Source organism: Oryctolagus cuniculus, chromosome 6 (assembly GCF_964237555.1).
Source record: "Oryctolagus cuniculus chromosome 6, mOryCun1.1, whole genome shotgun sequence".
NCBI lineage: Eukaryota > Metazoa > Chordata > Mammalia > Lagomorpha > Leporidae > Oryctolagus > Oryctolagus cuniculus.
The window spans coordinates 25,956,755-25,976,890 of record NC_091437.1 but is presented as its reverse complement, the minus strand read 5'-3'; the positions used below and the strand labels follow the sequence as shown (position 1 = coordinate 25,976,890).

General features: G+C 41.0%; 1 protein-coding gene across 12 annotated transcripts in view; it reads left to right on the top strand.

Annotated features, from left to right (window-relative positions):
- BRD8 (bromodomain containing 8) overlaps window positions 1-20,136 on the top strand; it is a 36,897-nt gene that overhangs the window by 16,167 nt on the left and 594 nt on the right. For 4 of the 12 annotated variants that reach the window (XM_070076180.1, XM_070076176.1, XM_070076175.1 and 1 more), the window contains 11 exons: window positions 59-127; window positions 656-833; window positions 2,188-2,292; window positions 2,748-2,792; window positions 7,129-7,407; window positions 9,520-9,789; window positions 10,794-10,948; window positions 15,537-15,620; window positions 16,113-16,202; window positions 17,421-17,489; window positions 19,793-19,970. In XM_070076180.1, coding sequence (XP_069932281.1) covers window positions 59-127; window positions 656-833; window positions 2,188-2,292; window positions 2,748-2,792; window positions 7,129-7,407; window positions 9,520-9,789; window positions 10,794-10,948; window positions 15,537-15,620; window positions 16,113-16,202; window positions 17,421-17,489; window positions 19,793-19,970 — 1,522 coding nt within the window. Of the gene's footprint in view, window positions 1-58; window positions 128-655; window positions 834-2,187; window positions 2,293-2,747; window positions 2,793-4,448; window positions 4,829-7,128; window positions 7,408-9,519; window positions 9,790-10,793; window positions 10,949-13,052; window positions 13,182-15,536; window positions 15,621-16,112; window positions 16,203-17,420; window positions 17,490-19,792; window positions 19,971-20,136 lie in introns of those variants that run through there. The other 8 variants (XM_070076182.1, XM_070076181.1, XM_051844247.2 and 5 more) reach the window with 5 other exon arrangements.

Here is a 20,136-nt window from a genome sequence, read left to right as displayed (position 1 = left end):
CTAAGTTCCTTCCCATGTGCATCTGTTTAGTAATTGCATGTTAATTATTTTCGGACAGATATGCGAATGTCTTCTTACAGCCTGTTACAGATGACATAGCACCTGGTTATCACAGCATTGTACAGAGGTAAGCCATGCTCTGCTGACTTGCCTGAATTATAAATTGTCCAGTCTTAGTGAATTTTTACTTTAGATCTAAGTACAAAGGTAGATGTTGTGGCATAGTCTGTTAAACTGCTGCTTGAGACACCCGTATCGCGCATATTGCAGTGCTGGTTTGAGTCCCATTCTTCCGCTTCCAATCCAGCTTACTGCTGATGCACCTGGGAGGCAGTGGATGATGGCCCACGTACTTGGACTCTTGCCATCCATGTGGGAGACCTGGGTGGAGTTCCTGGCTCCTGGCATTGGCCTGGGCTGTCCCCAGCTGTTGTGGGCAATTGTGGAGTGAACCAGTGGATGCAAGATTTCTCTCTCTGTCTTAAGTGCATGTTTTGGAGTGGGGGCTTGGCATTTGTGTCCTAGCAGCTAATAATGAAGGAATAAGGTATATGTAAGAAAGTTTATCATGTATTATCATGTTTATCATTTATTCAGAGATCAGGTGAGTCCTTTTCCCACTTCTGCTGCTCTTTACTCCTCTTCATTTTTTTAGGCCTATGGATTTATCAACTATTAAGAAAAACATTGAAAATGGACTGATTCGCAGCACAGCTGAATTTCAGCGTGACATTATGCTGATGTTTCAGAATGCTGTGATGTACAATAGCTCAGACCACGATGTCTATCACATGGCAGTGGAGATGCAGCGAGATGTATTGGAACAGATCCAGGTACTTCACGAATCCTTTGTGTTTTGGGAAGAATGAAGTGAAAATTCTCAAGGAAAGGTGCTGTGGCTTTTATTCGGAATAGCCACTGGGGACATAGTTAGAATATTTTGGTTCATACTGAACTCAGGTTGATTTTCCCTGGTTTGATGAAAGAGTTATGATAGAATACCTTTCTTGGGCAAATAGCTTAAGCTCCCTGAAGTTTTTTAATAAAATTTTCTGTAAGTAGTAAATACATGTTTTTAAATTTTTTGAAGTAGTAATACATAACAGACACTCAACAAGAGTTTTTCTTTTTTCTTTTTCCTTAATGTTTGCTTATTTGAAAGGCAGAGTGACAGATCTTCCATATGCTGGTTGACTTCTCAAATGGCTCTAATGGCCAAGGCTAGGCCAGACCAAAGCCAGGAATCTGGAACTCTATCTGGGTCTCCCAAGTGGATTAACTGTGGCCCAAATACTGGGGCCATCTTCCACTGCCTTTCTAGGCACATGAGCAGGGAACTGATGAGAAGTGGAACAGCTGGGACTTAAACTGGCACTCTGATATAGGATGCCGACAATGGCTTTACCTGCCTTGCCACAACAACAGGCCCTTTTCTCTTTTTTATGTTACAAATAATATGTCTCTGTACTTGAATTGCGAGGTACTCTTTGGGATGTTGAACCTAAAGGAATATTATCTATCTTCGTGGAGTCTGCCTAATTACTTAAATTGCTGAATAGTTTTTGGTTCATCCTGTTCTTTCTATTTTTCTCATTCTTAAAAGATAGAGGTTTTGTTCAAGTAGGCTATATTTTAACAAAAAAATTAAGGCTCTTTGGCATTTCAGATTCTTCAGCACACCTGTAACTATAATTAAAGTCTAAGGTAGGGGCTGGTGCTGTGATACAGTGGGTAAAGCCGCCACCTGCAGTGCCGGCTTCCCATATGGGCGCTGTTTCGGGTCCCAGCTGCTCCACTTCCCATCCACCTCTCTGCTGTGGCCTGAGAAAGCAGTAAAAGATGGCCCAAGTCCTTGGGCCCCTGCACCCACATGGGAAGACCCGGAAGAAGCTCCTGGCTTCGGATAGGTGCAGCTCCGGCCATTGCAGTCATCTGGGGAGTGAACCAGTGGGTGGAAGACCTCTCTCTTGTTCTCTCGCTCTCTACCTCTTCTCTCTCTCTGTAACTCTTTCAAATAAATAAATAAATATTTAAAAAAAAAAAATCTCTAAGGTAAACTTCCAATAAGTCAAAAAGTGTTTAAGTAGCAGGGTGCTATACAAAGTCCTAATTGCAAAGCCTGAAGTGTTGTAATTTTTCCCCACTGAATCAAGTCTCTATGCCCAACTCTGTTTCTTTTATGTATAGCAATTCTTGGCCACACAGTTGATTATGCAAACATCAGAGTCTGGTATCAGTGCTAAAAGTCTTCGAGGGAGAGATTCTACCCGCAAACAGGATTCTTCAGAGAAGGTGAGGATTCCAGGAAGGAGCCACTGAACCATTGTTTTAGTGCTAGAAGTCTGAACTGTTGAGGGAACCTTGTGTTACTACTTGTATTTCTAAGCTTCTACCTTCAAGTGGTGGAAAGACATTCAGGTCTTAGAATGATTGTTATTTGCTCCCACTTAAAACACTAAACACTGAAGAAGCTTATGACTGTGAGGTCCAGTCACATGGGAGAAATTGTGAGCTAAGTAAGTGAATTAATTCCTCTGGGAAAGTACTCTCAAAGGTGGGGGAAAGGCCTTAGCTTGCAGCAGTTCCTGTTGAGAGACAAAATGGCTAGAATGCCATGGGATATCTCTCTTGCTGCTAAGTTTTTGAATTTTGTCTCTGTGTGTTTGGTGCTTGTGTCTGTCCTGCTATGTAGGGTGCTTGTAGCTGACTTTTTGGAACCTGATCAATGTGTGTTTGTGCTCTCACAGGACAGTGTCCCCATGGGCTCTCCTGCCTTCCTTCTCTCTCTCTTTGTAAGTATTGAATGGCTGCAAAGGGTGGTGTTGCCAGAAAGTTTCAGCTCCTTCTGGGGATGAGTGACAGAGGGAAATCCAATACTCAGACTGTTGCAATGTCTTGAACTTTTGTTTATTCGGGTCATTGAATAAGAAAATGTCTTGTCTTCTGCATTCCTGTCTTTGTGCATGTGGGGGCGGTTAGGGCAAGGGGATGCTGGGTAGAGATCGTTTATGAGATCACTGGGCTGAAATGAGGTATTCTGGGGATAAAGTATCTAGGATGCATCTGCTCCTCATTTCTTTACTACATCTTTTATCAGTTCTTTTCTTACAAATGGGTTTTGCAAAACAGCAGCTGATACCTGGCTTTGTACTGGTACTGGCAGATACTTGGCACATAGTTTTTCTCTTTTCTCCTAAAATTAAATTGCAAGACTAATATCTGGTACACAAACAATATAAGTAAATTATAAGTTAAATATTTCAGTAACAATGACAACTGTATACTGTAGTGACTGATGGAATTACTTGTAAGCTTAGTAGAACTAGCCTAAAGAATTTTATTCTTTTTCTCCATGAATTAAAAAGTTCTGACTCTGTTTATTCATTATGGGGCAATGAGCATGATGTAATGGAAGAGGGGCATCAGGCTAGAAAACTGTATGGTCTTAAGCTACTCAGATAATTTTGGGGGGCCTTATTTTTCTCTTATGTGTGATGGAGCTCATGTAACGAGGTACCTGTCCAGGCTACCTCACAGGGGTGTTGTGAGGATCAAATGAGATAATAGGTATGGAACTGGCTTGGAAAAAAAAAAAAAAAGAAGAATGTTACGTAAATGCAAGGTGGTATTTTGATTCTTGCTGTTGCCACATATGCAACTTAAGTTCACAAACTCTAAAAATGTAAGAGTCCTTGCATATTAGAAATGTTAAAATGGTCTGGCCCAACAAAGTGTTCACTAGTTCATCTTGCCTGCAGGCCTCTCAGCCTGTACAACATACAGAACACTATAATCTCCGTTTGCTCTTATTGGCCTGCGACAGTGACTCTGGATCCCCAAGCAATTGGCTGGCTATTGCAAGGCTGGTTAATAGGATCTTTTATCTGATGAAGACAGCAAAGTATTGCACAAGAGGAAGGAGCTGGGCTGCAGGGAGAGAACAGCAAATGGAAAGAAGCCTTCTGATTGTCCTGATGTCATGGAAAACAACTGTCAGGAGGTGCTAGGGAACTAGTGCCAGGGTCAGTCTGCAGGAAAGGCCTTTCTTATAGGGACCAGCAGCTGGACAGGTATGTTAGCCCAGAACCTCACTATCCACCGCCCTTTTACTTTCCCACCTTTCTTTCAGTCTTCCTTTCCTTTACACATGATTTGGACCTGGGTGGGATGACTATTCATCACTCTGTGGGACCCCAGGTGAATTTCAAGGACTGTGTGGTGGGCAAGAGCAGGATACTGTCCTACATTTCTTCTTAAAAACTACCACGTGTTCTTTAGCCACTCTCTGGGAAGACAGAAATACACCCCTCATAACTCTGGATTTTTCTGCTGATTCTTTCCCTTTTACCCCCAAGAAATCAAATCCCCAACCTTGTTGTACTTTGTTAGCGGCTAACCAGCTCACTCATTTTCACTCATGCTCCATTTCTTTTTCTGTTGTCATGTAGGATGGAGGAACCAGGGGACGCCGCTGTGCCATTGAAGCAGATATGAAGATGAAAAAGTAAAGCCTGAAAGTATCCTCTTTGAGCTGACTCTGAAATAGAAGTAAACAAGATAAAGCTTGGGCTTGCAGGCCCAGTTCCAGAAGTGGAAGTTACAGAAGAGGAGTGCCTGGGCCACATGACATAAGCTGGGAAAATCTCTCTCAGAGAGTTGAAGTAGCACAATTGTCTGTTTTAGGGCAAAAATCATGGGCTGTGTTAATGTCCTAATGTGTAGCTAACAGATTGTAGCTAGTTTGTACTGTCTGTGAAGTGTACAGATTTTTTTAAAATAAACCTGTGAAGTGTATGTGTATACAATAAATGTAAAAGAAAAAATGCTAGCCTTTGGTGTGTGCTTTTTGTGTGTATATTTGAAAATTTTGTTTCTTCCTACATTATTTGTGAAAATATTATTAGAGGATAAAGTGACTTTATAATGTGAATTGCCTACTTAATTGAGAGACGGTGAGTAAACAGGATTGAATTTATAATTACTGTTTTGAGATATTGTTCAACAATAACTTAGTTATTCAGCTTTTGAATGAGAAAACAAGTTTTTTAGAGTTGAATTCATAGCACTTTTAAAAGAAGATTCAAGCATGCTACATGGGTAGCATTAACCTTTCTTTCAGGAAAATTTGTCCTACTTCAGACTATCTGTAGATCATACCTTTTTTTTTATTTTTATTTTTTAGGGGCTTATCTGTGTCTTAAGAGCCCCTGATTTATTTTTTATTTTTTATTTTTTTATTTTTTTTTTTTGACAGGCAGAGTGAACAGTGAGAGAGAGAGACAGAGAGAAAGGTCTTCCTTTGCCATTGGTTCACCCTCCAATGGCCGCCGCGGCTGGCGCACTGCGCTGATCCGATGGCAGGAGCCAGGTGCTTCTGGTCTCCCATGGGGTGCAGGGCCCAAGCACTTGGGCCATCCTCCACTGCACTCCCTGTGGGTAGGGCTCTTGTGAATAGAATTCTTTATATTGCTGTTGGAAGGCTAATCTCAGTTTAAGAATTAACAAATTTAGGCACTGAGTTCTATTCCAATTTTTGTTAACAACAAAAACTTTAGCTCATTAGTGATAATGAACTAATTATGAGCCTTTTTATTGTATAGAGATATTAATGGGGTGTTATCTAGACTCTGCATTGTTGAGAAAGTTTTAAGAAGATCATGATAATATTTTTTGGCCTTCAAAAGGAATTACAGCAGTTGTCAGGAAGTAGGAAATAATAGTCCTATTGTGGTGATGGAAAGAAATCAACCCAACAGTTAGAAAATGAAGTACCTATAATATTCGGTTGCCAAAGCTATCCACAAACAGGCATGTGATAAAAACACTGAAGCAATAAAAATTGCAGGTTTGTGGGGAAAGTCCATTAAAGGACATAGGTATTGCTTTAGAAAAGGGATGGATGTGCTTTGCAAGATGAGTTAATAGTGTTGCACATCCATGGTAGGAGCAATGAGATAAGAGAACAGTGATCATACTAAGGAATAGTGAGATATAACACCAGTCAAGAGGATAAAGTAGGACTAATTATGGAGGACTTTTAGTGGTAGACTAAGAACATGTTTGAGATGAAAGCTGTTCTTAAGCCTTGACACTTGGCAGAGAGCAGGTTGAAGTAAAGATTGTTTAACTCTTAAGGAGCCTGACATTTCCCCAGAAACAAAGGATGATGACAGAAAATTGTGAAAAAATTGCTGACTTTAAGAATAATTTTGAGTTGCGTAGACTAAGAAAATAGTGTTGGTGATAGGGATAAAGAAATTGAGAGCAAATTAGGAAGAATATTGATTTTAGTTATAAAAATGCTGAGTTGAAGCAGATAGTAGGATTTCAAAAGAGAATTTGCTTTCAGATGCGTGGAGAAATGAGATCAGAATGTATAAAAGGTTGAGAGATTTGATAGAGTACAAAGTTGAAACAGTATGCATATATGTGTACATTGTGTGTATACACAATGACAAGAAACAGGAAATCATCTTCATAGAGGTCAAAGTTGAAACTTAAAAAATGCTTTATTTTTTAGAGGAAGTGTTAAGGAAGCTGGACTATGCAAGGAAATAGAAGACCAAAGTTTATTGAAAGTCAAAAGGGATTGGAGAAAGTTGTAAGAGAATCAGAATAGGGTAGTTAAGAAAGCAAGGGAAGGTATTTTTGAAACTTGAGGATCTCGTTTTGAGAAGTGATAGTGGATTTGACGATAAGGATGCCAAAGGTAATATCAAAGTGTATTTTCAGTATGTAATGGTAAACAGCTTAAAAAAACAAGGAAAGTATCCCGTGTTCCTTTTAAGTTTATTGCCTTGCAACTGAGTTTATGGGTGATTGGGGGATAGAGGAAGTCTGTTAAGCTAGCTATGCTCTAGCTCTTTCCCTTTTGGAGTATAAGGAAATAATAGTTATTGGGTAATACATTGTACTGCACTGTACAGTATAACATCTTTATTTTATTAAAATGGGACTTCTTTATTCCTAAAGATCATGTCATCTCCCAGCATTTTTCTTCTGCTATGTTTTATACTTCTTGATGAGACATTTCTGATATTTATCTTTCTACTGAACTTAGGAGATTGAGGTCCCTGGGAATATGAATTGGAATGATTTTAATGCTCTTTTTTTTCTGTGTATTTACAGATGGGGCATGAGTGGGTTTGGTTGGATTCTGTACAAGACTATCCCAGTGACTCTGAGTTGAGCAACTACTACAGGTCCCTCTTCAGCTCATGGGACTCCAGTCTGGATCTTGATGTGGGCAGCTGGAGGGAAACTGAGGATCCAGGGGCTGAGGAACTAGAAGAAAGCAGCCCAAGGAGAGAACCTAGTGAGCTGCTTGCAGGGGATGAAGGCAGTGAGGAATCTCAGAGAGAGGCAGAGCAAGTGAACCGCCAGAACCTCCTCCACTTTCTTTCTGAGGTAATGGTGAGCTGCTACTTCCAAAGCTGGGAGAACCTCCACTTTCTAAGAGAATGTTTACCCTCACATGTTTCTAATGCTCTTAATATTGTTTACTAAAATAGGAGACTCACATTGACAGAAATGATTTAATATTGTATCCCTGGCACTTGGTGCTGATACAGAGTATGCACCAAGTGCATTCTTTAAAAATATATTTATTTATTTATTTGAAACGCAAAATGACAGGAAGGGAGAGAGAGATCTTCCATCCACTGGTCCACTCATGTTCTCAACAGCCAGGTCTGAGCCAGGCAGAAGCCTGGAACCAGGAACTCCATTCAGGTCCGACATGGGTGACAAGAGTCCAAATACTTAGGCCACCTGCTGCTGCTTTCCTCCATATGCATTAGCAGGAAAATGGATTGGAAGTAGGGCAGCTAGAACTTGAATCAGCACTCCAGTGTGGGATGCTGACATTGCAAGTGGCAGCTGAAACTGCTGTGCCATAGGGTAAGCTCCCAAATTTTTGACATTGTTTCAAGATTCCAGTCATTAGGGGCCTGATTCCCACCCAGAACTGGAATTTCTGAGTGTAAGATTGCCTTGAGAGTGTCTGAAAGATTAATCTTGTATAAACTCTCCTTGAGTTTTTTTTTTTTTTTTTCTTTAAAGATTATTTTCAAAGGCACAGTGATGGAGAGACAGGCAGATCTTCCATCCACTGGTTCACTCCACAAATGGCCGCAATGGCCAGGGCTTGTCCAGGCCAAAACCAGTAGCCAGTAGTTTGGAACTTCATCCAGATCTATCAGATGGGTGCAGGGATCTATGCATTTAGTCCACTTTCCACTGCTTTTTCAGGCACATTAATAGGGAGCTGGATTGAAGTGGAGCAGTCGGGACTCCAACTGGCTCTCATACTAGGTGCCAGCCTCACAAGTGGCAGTTTAACTCACTGTGCCATCTTGCTGTCCCCCCTGCTTGAAGTTTAAAAAGCTATGACTTCTAGATGCTATTTTTAAAAAGATTTATATATGTATTTGAAAGGGAGAGTTACAGAGAGGCAGAGGCAGAGAAGCTTTCCATCCACTGGTTCATTCCCCAAAAGGCCACAGTGGCACGAGCTGGGCCAATCCAAAGCCACGAGCCAGGAGCCAGGAGCTTCTTCACTTCTGGCTCTCCCAGGCGGGTACAGGGGCCCAAGGACTTGAGCCAGCCTTTCTACCAAGCATAGCAGAGAGCTAGATCAGGTGGAGCAGCTAGGACTTGAATTGGTGCCCATATGAGGTGACAGCACTGCAGGCTATGCCACATTACCCGCTATGCCACAACTCGAGCCCCATAAGATTGTTTGTTTGTTTGTTTTAAGATATTTGTTTATTTGAAAGGCAGAGTTACAAAGAGAGAGAAGGATAGCTAGATCTTCCATCCTCTGGTTCACTACCAAAATGGCCTCAATGACCAGAGCTGGACCAGGCTAAAGCCAAGAGCCAGAAACTTCATCCAGGTCTCCCATGTAAGTGTGGAGGCCCAAGCACTTGGGTCATCCTCTGCTGCTTTCCCAGGCCATAAATGGGGGTGAGGAGAAATCAGAAAAGGAGCAGCTCGAACACGAACCAGTGCCCTTATGGGATGCCAGCACTGCAGATGGAGACTTAGCCTACATGCCACAGTGCTGGCCCCAAGGTAGTGTTTTTAAAATGTCATTACCCTCAGGAACAAAAGTAAACAGAATTGGATAGCTGCAACTGAACACAGTGAAAAGAACCTAGGTAAAGATCTTTAAGTATTCAGTTCATATGTTGCTCCTTCTCTCTGAAGTGTCTGTGACACAAAGTTGTCAATATTTTTCCTAGAAAGCCACTGTGGTTGATACTTCAGATGAAAAACTAGAGCATAAGCTCCTGGAAGAGGCAAGAACCGTTGTCTATTTTGATCACTGTTATAACTTAAGCAACTAGTCTAGTACCTGTGTATATGAGATGTCATGAACTTTAAATGATTGGATTAAGTAAGCCCACTTGTCATCTCAGACTTAGTCACAGTAACAGTGTGAGCATGTGGCATTATTATGAAGATGATGATTTCCCTTGATGTTTCTATGCATCTAATAAGAAACTTGGATTACAGGTAGCTTATTTAATGGAGCCATTGTGCATTAGCAGCAGAGAATCAAGTGAAGGCTGCTGCCTTCCATCCTGTACCAGGCAACAAGAGGAAAGGAAAATTGAAGCTACGAAAGGAGAAAGGGAGTCCTGTAGAATGACTGAAGAGCTCTCAGCCAGTGTAGACCCCTTAGAAGCTGAAAAAATGTCACTGAGAGACAATGGAAAGCCAGAGGAAGCTCCAGTTCCTTTGGATATTTGTGCAGTTCAGGGACTAACCACAGAGAGTGAAGAGGTAAGTGAATGATTAAATCAATTGTCTAGTTGGTATTCTGCACAAGTTAGCATGTAGGCTAACTCCAGAGACTTAACACCTGAGTCCAAATCATGGTGTTAGCACCAGTTTTAGTTGTGTGACCTAAGGAATGTTACTGAACATTTTAGAAGCTCAGTATTTTCTGCTATAAATAAAATAATAGTGCTCTACTTCTACTTGGTAGTTTGCTGTGTGGTTTGAATAAGACAGTTCATGTAAAGCAATTAGAAGAGTGCCTCATTTATAATAAACAATCAATAAAATCTAGAATACCGTTATGGGGGCCGGTGCTGTGGTGTAGCAGGTAGGGCCACCTCCGGCAGTGTCAGCATCCCATATGGGCACTGATTCTGGTCCCGGCTGCTCCACTTCCGATCCAGCTCTCTGCTATGGCCTGGGAAAGCAGTGGAAGATGGCCCAAGTTCTTGGGCCCCTGCACTGGCTTGGGAAGACCCAGGGGAAGCTACTGGTTCCTGGCTTCGGATCAGCATAGCTCCAGCCATTGCAGCCAGTTGGGGAGTGAACCAGTGGATGGAAGACAACTCGCTCGCTTGCTTGCTCTCCCCGCCCCCCTTCTCTCTGCCTCTTCTTCTCTCTGTGTGTAACTCTGACATTCAAATAAATAAATAAATCTTTAAAAAAATACCATTATGGTTATGCATATTATCTGGCCGGGTGGTGTAGTTAACCCCAGGGCCACAGTGATGGTGGTTTTTAAAGCATGTAGCATCCAACTAGAATTGACTAAGTAGTGATTTTTCATTGTAGGGGAGTGGGAAAGAGGGGCAGAGTCAAATTTGTCCAGCAAGATTGTTACTAATAATTCATTGACTTGGGTCTGTTAAAATCAACTTTATCTAGTTTCTATTACAGTTTCATATAATTGGCCTCTTCTTATGTTAACATTGGCCTTCATTTACTCTGTGCAAGTAAATTATCGTCAATCTGTTTCTAAAATTGCCTGCGTTTGCTTGGATTCCTAGGAGCAGGCTCAACAAGAATCCAAAGAGGAGGACCAGGGTGAAGGGTATGTGTCAGAGACAGAAGAGTCCCCTTCAGGTGAGTGTGATGATGGCTTCAGCATTCAAGAGACTCCCCTGGTGGATATCCTTTTCAGCCGAGCAACCTCCTCAAAGCTGTAAGTATAGATTTTTATACAAGTTTGTGAAGATTTATATTTTACTTCTATTTATGCCTATTTGAATTTACCATGAAATTTGAAAGTTTTTTTAAGATTTTTTTTTTTATTTGAAAGGCGAAATTACAGAGACAGGGAGAGACAGACACAGAGAAGGGCTACCATCTGTTGATTTATTCCCCAAATGACTCCAGGTCTCCCACACGAGTGGCAGGGAACAAAACACATCAACCATCTTCCATTGCTTTTCCAGGCTCATTAGCAGAAAGCTGGATCAGCTGGGACTCAAACCAGTGCTCATATGGGATGCTGGTGTCACAGGTGGCAGCTTAACCTACTACACCACAATGCCAGGCCCATAGAATTAAATACAATTTTAACATTACATAACTAGAATCCTGTATGCTTTGCTGTTAAAGTTGTTTCTTTAGAAAAAAAATTAAAGATTTACTTGAAAGACAGAGTGACAGAGAAAGAGAGAGGGAGATCTTCCATCTGTTGGTTCACTCCCCAAAAGTCTACAATGGCCAGAGCTGAGCCAGGTTGAAGCCAGGAGCCTGGTACTCCATCTGGGTCTCCCACATTGGTGGCAGGAGCCAAAGTACTTGGGCCATCCTCCACTGGTTTCCCAGGCACATTAGAAGAGAGCTGGATTGGAAGTGGAGCAACTGGTACTAGAAACAGCATTCTGATATGGAATACTAGCATTGTACATATGAGCTTAACCTGCTGTGCCACAACACAAGCCCCAAACAAGTATTTGATCAACATTAAGATTCTTTTTCATATAGGCCAGGTGTTTAGATTTCCATACTCAGCTCTGGCTCTTGACTCCAGCTTCCTTCTAAAGTAGAGACTAGGAGGCAACAATGATGGCTCAAATAGTAGGATTCTTACCACCCATGTGGGAGACCTAGATTGAGTCCCTGGCTCCAGCTCTGAGGGCCCATGTGGACATTTGGGGAGTGAACCAGCAGATGGGAGCTTGCTCTCTGTCTCTCACTGTCTCTCTGCCTCTGAAATTAATTTTTAAAAAAGAAATATGTCCCATAAATAATCCTAATTACTAGCTTCATTTATTCAGGAAACATTACTGAGTCATTAACTCTTAAAGTCTAATATCATACAAACTATACCTTTTTTTAAAAAAAAAAGATTTATTTATTTATTTGAAAGAATTACATTGAGAGAGAAGGAGAGGCAGAGAGAGAGGTTTTCCACCTGCTGGTTAACTCCCCAAATGGCCACACCAGCCAGACCTTTGCCTATCCAAAGCCAGGAGCTGAGTGCTTCTTCCGGGTCTCCCGTGTGGGTGCAGTGGCCCAAGCACTTGGGCCATCTTCTTCTTTTTTTTTTAAACATTTATTTAGTAAATATAAATTTCCAAAGTACAGTTTATGGATTACAATGCCCCCCCCCATAATTTCCCTCCCACTCGCACCCCTCCCATCTCCCACTCCCTCTCCCATTCCATTCACATCAAGATTCATTTTCAATTATCTTTATATACAGAAGATCGATTTAGTATATATTAAGTAAAGATTTCATCAGTTTGCACCCACACAGAAACACAGTGTAAAATACTGTTTCAGTACTAGTTATAGCATTACTTCACATTGGACAACACATTAAGGACAGATCCCACATGGGAAGTAAGTACACAGTGACTCCTGTTGTTGACTTAACAATTTGACACTCTTGTTTATGGCATCAGTAATCTCCCTAGGCTCTAGTCATGAGTTTTGGGCCATCTTCTACTGCTTTCCCAGGCCATAGCATAGAGCTGGATTGGAAGTGGAGTAGCGGTGATTCAAACTGGTGCCCATATGGGATGTTGGCTCTGGAGGTGGCGGTTTTATCTGCTATGCCATAGTGCCGGCCCCATTATACCTCTTTTAATATTTATTTATTTGAGAAGTAGAGTTACAGACGTTGAGAGGGAGAGACAGAGAGAGAGAGAGAGAGAGGTCTTCCATCCCACTGGTTCACTCCCCAAATGGCTGGAGCTGAGCCAATCCAAAACCAGGACCCAGGAGTGTTCTCCAGGTCTCCCACGCGGGTGTAGGGGCCCAAGCACTTGGGCCATCTTCTACTGCTTTCCCAGGCCATAACAGAGAGCTGGATCAGAAGAGGAGCTGCTGGGACTCGAACCAACACCTGCATGGGATGCCGGCACTGAAGGCGGAGGATTAACCTACTGTGCCACAGCTCCGGCCCCCAAACTATACCTCTTTTAAAAGTACTAAAATAACTCCTCTGAACTTAAAATAAAAATTATTTTGAAGTTTATGATTTCTTTGGTTTCTTTTTCACATATCTTGGAAAATTGTTATATAATTGTCTCATTTTTATAGATAATTATGGGGGCTAAAGAGCCCATTTTAGAATATTGATTTTTTTTAGTGAATTGAATGAATTTTTAAAGCTGAATATGAAAGTTATTTTTATTATGGCAATAAATAAGTAGTTATTTTTCTGGTCTTTATCTAATGAGAGAATATAGTCTGAACTATTTTTTTCTTTACTACATCCCAAATCCATCCACATTAGTGTGGGAAGGCAAAACCGATAATTGTCCTAGTGTAATTTTGTGTATACAGCTGAAACATACATATATTTTTAAAACATTTCAAATTTGTGTACCTAACTATAGCTTGAAACCTAGCTTGTTGAAGAATGACATCTTTTGCTTTTTTATAACTCCTTATGCAAGTAAGAGCAAGAGAATACTTCCATGACATTGTGTGACTTTGCCAAGAATAGAAAATTTTGACATCTGAGACATTTTATCTCCTAACAGTTTAGTCTGTTAGATGGCACACTTCTTATCAGCTTATCTTGGAATTTATGTTAAACATGAGATCTTTATTAGAAAATAATAGATACCAATTATTAAGTCTACTTGACCAGATACCTTAAGGGGAGATAGAGAGCTGGGTTCTTAAGGGTGTTTTTTTTGTTTTTTTTTTTTGCACTTTGAAAATTTATTTATTTACTTGTTTGTTTATTTGAAAGGTAGAGTGATAAGGGAGAGAGAGTGAGAGGGAGGGAAAGAGAGATCTTCTATCTACTGGTTCACCCCTTAAATCCCTGTAACAGCCAAGTCTGAGCCAGATTGAAGCCAGGAGCTGAAAACACCAGGTTTCCCACATGGGTGGCAGTAACCGAAGTAATTGGGCCATCCTCTGCTGCTTTCTCAAGTGCATTACCAGGAAGCTAGATCAGAAGCAGAGAAGCCAAGACTTGAATCAGCACTCTGATAAGCGGTGTGAGTCTCCAGAGGCAGCTTAACCCACTGTGCTACAACACTTGCCCCTAAAACTACTTTAAAACATAGACATTCTCTAGGCACCTCTTCTCTGGCTTTTCTCTTAAACTATTTTAACTCCGAGGAGTAGAGAATTAGAGCCTTTGGAGCACCACCTTTCTGCTCTCCCAGTTTTACTTGTAGTTGCTTGACATTTATTCCCCAGCAGATGGATATAAAAATGTGCAAGATATTGTTTCATAAAATGTAACAAAGTTGGTTGATTTTAAGGTTACAGAAACTAGCATAATATCTTTCATACACTGGAAACATTAAGTATCTGTTAACGCTGATGTATGAATGAAGTTATACCACCAGTACCAAGAAATTATTGTTCATTACAGTTGAGTGACCAGAAACAAAGAAAAAAGTGTTTTGGGGGCTTTAAATGTGTTGTTCTGGTAGGATCCTATAACAGCATTGAAGGGTATGTTGACTATAGACCATAGTGAAACCTGTATGATTTTTGTGGTATGTGATTTAGATATAGGTGAAGTGTGATATAATGAAGATGAATAATTACGTGGAAGTGCTCCGATTGAAGAAAAATAATGAAGGTTATGGTTCTCAAATTGGTGGACAGGGGCTGATGTTGTATCATAGTGGTTTAAGCTGCTGCTTGCAATGGTGGGATCCCATATTAGAGTGCCAGTTCAACTCCTGTGTATTATTCTGATCCAGCTTCTTGCTTATGTGCCTGGGAAAACAGCAGAAGATGACCTGAGTACTTGTACATTTGTCACCCACATGGGAGACCTGGATGAAGTTCCAGGCTCCTGGCTTAAGTTTGGTCCAGCCCAGGCCATTGTGGTTATTTGAGGAGTGAACCAGCACATGGAAAAATGGCTTGCTCACGCTCGCGCTCAGCGCATGCACTCTCTCTCTCTCTCTCAAATAAATAAATAAATAAATAGATATTTTTAAAGATGGGTAAGCACCATCTGGTTCCATTATACAAAATGAGGATGTGAAGAGAACCTATTTAAGGGTATAAAGTAAGCAGTGTAACATGATGTTTAACTATCCAGTAATTAGACAGTTTTCCAACTGGAAATATAATATTCATTATAAAATTCATTAATTCATTATAAATATGAATTCATTTAAAATTCATTAGACATTTTCATTAAAAATAAAACATTAGACAGTTGCATCTCTAAAGAAAAGCTAAGTAAATAAGACAATTCCTTCAAAGAAGGAAAGACGGAAGGGAGGGAGGGAGGAAGAATAGGAGAGGGGAAACAAGGAGAGGGATCATGAGAAAAAATGAAATTTTCTTAGGTATCTTAAAGGTTACTATGTGGAAGAGAGCGAAAAAGAAAAAAAGTTGTACGGCATTCAGATGAAACATAAGAGAATTCTTTGGTATGTAAACAAAATATTTCCTTCCCTGGAAACATGGGCAAGATACTTATCATTGTAGCATGTTTCTGCATAAAAACAGGATCAGATTAATTTATTAGATATTTATTGAGCACCTGCTATGTATTAGGAACTGTAAAAGGCACTTGGTAAACTTCAGTGAACAGACTACTTTCATTGACCAGTTCTTTAAAATCACAAGTGCTAAAAAGCAAATCAGAGTGAGTGGAAAAGGCACCACAGGCAATTGTAGATTTGTAGTACACTTTGTAAGAAGGCAACTACTTCATTGGGTAATAGTGATAAGTAAGGGAATAAACAGAAATATAGAGTTTGGAGTCCATTAAGAAGCATTAAGTATATTTTTATTCCTGTGGTGTTATATTCCTTCAGATGTTAATTGGAAGCAGATGTCTTGAGAAAACCTCTTTATCCACCTGGGGAGACAGAATACCATTTGTGAAGTTACTGTCTCTGTCATGTTTTATGCCATAGGACTGATCTAAGCCAGGGTGACCCTCTTCAGGATCATTTGCTGTTTAAGAAGACTGTTATGCCAGTTTGGAAGATGATTGCTAGTCACAGGTAGGTCCCCAAAATGATAATAAGATTATGTCTAGAACTAAAGCAGTATCATGTATTAAGGAGACCATTCACCCATCACACAATCCGTAGTTGGGAGTCAGATCTTATATCTAAACCTGGCCTATTCACAAGTACACATATCTGCTTTCACTAGTCTGTACAAAAAATAGTTGCTGGGGCTGATATTTTGGCACAGTGGGTTAAGCTTGCAATGCCAGCATCCCGTATCAGAGTGCCAGTTTGAGACCTGGCTACTCTGCTCATTACCCAGCCTCCTGCTAATGCACTTGAGAAATAGCAAAAGATGGTCCAAGTACTTGGGCAATTGCTACCCATATGGGAGGACCTGGATGGAGTTCTTGGTTCCTGGTTTCCGCCTGGCCTACACAAAGCTTTTGTGGCCATCTGAGAGTGAACCAGCAGATAGAAAATCTTTCTCTCTTTCTCAATCTGACTTTCAAATAAATAAATAAATCTTAAAAAACATACTTGCTGTGACATTTAAATTGCATTTACAAATTCGTTCCAATGAGATGATAACATTTGTATTTAGACTAGGTGTACCTCCTTTTCAATATGGTGGATTATCTTTTTTTCCACAGAGAACACAGGGACTTTGAATAAATTTATTTTTTAAAAGGTTATTTATTTGTAAATCAGAGTTACACAGAGAGGGAGAGGCAGAGAGAGAGAGAGAGAGAGAGAGAGAAAGTCTTCCATCCGTTGATTCACTCCCCAATTGGCTGCAACAGCCAGAGTTCCACTTATCCGAAGCCAGGAGCCAGGAGCTTCTTCTGGGTCTTCCCCGTGGGTGCAGGGGCCCAACAACTTGGGCCATCTTCTACTTTTCCAGGCCATAACAGAGAGCTGCATTGAAAGTGGAGCAGCCAGATCTTGAACCGGTGCCCATATGGGATGCTGGCACTTCAGGCCAGGGCGTTAATCCACTGTGCCACAGCACCAACCCCTTGAATAAATTTTTGAACCATTAATCAGTATAGTAGTAAATATTTCATAGTTTTTTGTTCAACTCTTCCTATTTGGCAAGAGAAAACTAATAGATTTCTTCCTAATGGCACTCACAGTTGGCATTCCCCTAAGACAGGTCTAACAAGAACTAAGTTCTACTCCATAGTTTATAAGTGTTTTTGTTCACTCTTTTCATTTAGAATGATTTTCCAGCATTACTTCATCCTCTTTGGGTTTGTCCATTAACAGATTCAGCAGTCCATTTCTGAAGCCCGTGTCAGAAAGGCAGGCCCCAGGATACAAGGATGTGGTAAAAAGGTCAGTGGAAAAGGGGTTAAAAAAAAGGTTGGTAGCTTTTAGATCTGACTTCGATTTTTATTTCCCATCCATTAGATTATTTATTTTTACATGTAAACTCATGATACATTTTACAACCAAAGAAGTTTGTAAGTTATGGTGAGCTCAGTATATTCTTTAGGGAAAGAATACAGGGAACAAAAGGATCATGTAGGCTATTTGTTATTTATTTGAAGTATTGACTTTTAAGTACTACAGTCCGTTCATTTTATATTAGTCTTTGTTAGTTTTGACCCTGTTCTTTGGAATGAAACTTTAAAAGAAATCCTATACTTATTCAGGTAGTTGGTTATAGGTGTGCTGAAGCAAAGATGTTAACCCAAACCTTGGTTACAAACCTTGGTTAATTGTAATATTTTGGATTTTTGTAGTATACTTCATCTAAAATTGTGTCATAAATGCTGTCAGTATGGTAATCAGGAAAGAATCTTTAGAGATTGTCTTAGTCCATTTGTACTGCTAAAATAAAATGCCACAGACTGGGTAATTTATAAACCACAGAAATTTATTCTCATGGTTCTGGATGCTGAGCAGTTCAGGATCAAGTTGCCTGCAGGACTGGTCTCTAAAGGGCTGTTCTCTGCTTCCAAGATGGTGCCCTATTGCTACATCCTCTTGAGGGGGCAGATGCTGTGTTCTTACATGGTAGGAAGAATAGACAAGCAAGAGGGCTTCCATCAATCTCAGCCTCCTTTATAAGGGTACTAATCCTATTCATGAGGGTGGCATCCTAATGACTTAATCACCTCTCCAAGACCAATAACTCAGAACTGTTGCATTGGGGAATATGTTTCAACGTGAATTTCAGAGAGAACATCATCACTGAAACTATAGCAGAGACAAACTCCTTTGTAATATAAATGGGGAAATTAATGTCCAAAGGTAGTTGTGACTTACCTATGAACAACCAACAGTTAATAGCAGAGTTAAGCTATAGATTCTTTTTTTTTTTTTTTTTTTAGATTTATTTATTTGAGAGGTAGAGTTTACAGACAGTTAAAGGGAGAGACAGAGAGAAAGGTCTTCCCTCCGTTGGTTCACTCCCCAAATGGCCGCAATGGCCAGAGCTGCGCCAATCCGAAGCCAGGAGCCAGGAGTTTCTTCCTGGCCTCCAATGTGGGTGCAGGGGCCCAAACACTTGGGCCGTCTTCCACTGCTATCCCAGGCCACAGCATAGAGCTGGACTGGAAGAGGAGCAACTGGGACTAGAACCCAGGGGCCCATATGGGATGCCGATGCCGCAGGCAGAGGATTAACCTAATGCGCCACAGCCCTGCCCCAAGCTATAGATTCTTCCAGTTCAGCCCTTTCTACACTGCTGTGCTTTCTCGTATATATCTATTCTTTGTAAATATTTATTTGTGTGACTATTCATTTGATCTCCGTTCTTTTCATCTTAGTGAAAGGGGAAAAAAATTCACTTTTGATTTATGCAACAAGAGAAGTAGATTAAATACCTATTATATGACTACATTGCCAACAGCCAAAAACTATTGTGTGGCAAACTGATTGATAATCGGGTCCCCTTACAGCTCTGATGCCTGGCCAACCACCCACAGTAAGAATAGTGGCTTGGACCATGGGGTTCTGTAGTCAGGTTGATTTGAATTTGAATCCAGGCTGTGTGTCATTAGGCAAGTACTTAACCTCTCTATAGGTTAAGTGGAAATAATAATGATACCTACCTTATGGATTCAGAGGACTAAGTTACTACAGAAAGTGCCTACAGTAGAAGTTAGCCTACTATGAACAGTCAAATGTTAATCGCAGTTGCTTTTATCTGATGGGAGTTGTTACTTTGCTATTTATTTTTATTTATTTATTTTTTTTATGTGACAGGTAGAATTACAGACAGTGAGAGAGAGAGAGACAGAGAGAAAGGTCTTCTTTTTGCTGTTGGTTCACCCTCCAATGGCCGCTGTAGCCAGCGCACCGCGCCGATCCAAAGCTGGGAGCCAGGTACTTACCTGGTCTCCCATGGGGTGCAGGGCCCAAGCACCTGGGCCATCCTCCACTGCACTCCCTGGCCACAGCAGAGAGCTGGCCTGGAAGAGGGGCAACCGGGACAGAACCCGGCGCCCCGACCGGGACTAGAACCCGGTGTGCCGGCGCCGCAAGGCGGAAGATTAGCCTAGTGAGCCGCGGCACCAGCCTACCTTGCTATTTATTTTTATTAGGAACCAGTTCTCCAAAAGAGCATGGTAGGTCACCACATCTTCCATACTAATGTTTGATCTCCTCTCTTTCTCTTGGCCAATTTACAGACCCATGGACTTAACTAGCCTGAAGAGAAATCTGTCTAAGGGACGAATTCGCACCTTGGCTCAGTTCCAGCGGGACCTGATGCTGATGTTCCAGAATGCTGTGATGTACAATGATTCTGATCATCATGTGTACCATATGGCTGTGGAGATGCAGCGAGAAGTCTTGGAGCAGATTCAGGTACTGTTTGTAGAGTGCTGCAAGTAAAAGGGGTGTAGCCACTACGATCTGATTTTGGAAAGTCTGTGACAGTAAAGGTGATGTTGAAGTGGTGCTGTGTTTCCAAAGTTTATATTTAGAAGTGATTCAACACCTGGTGTTGTGTCTACTGCTTTGGACCCCGAAC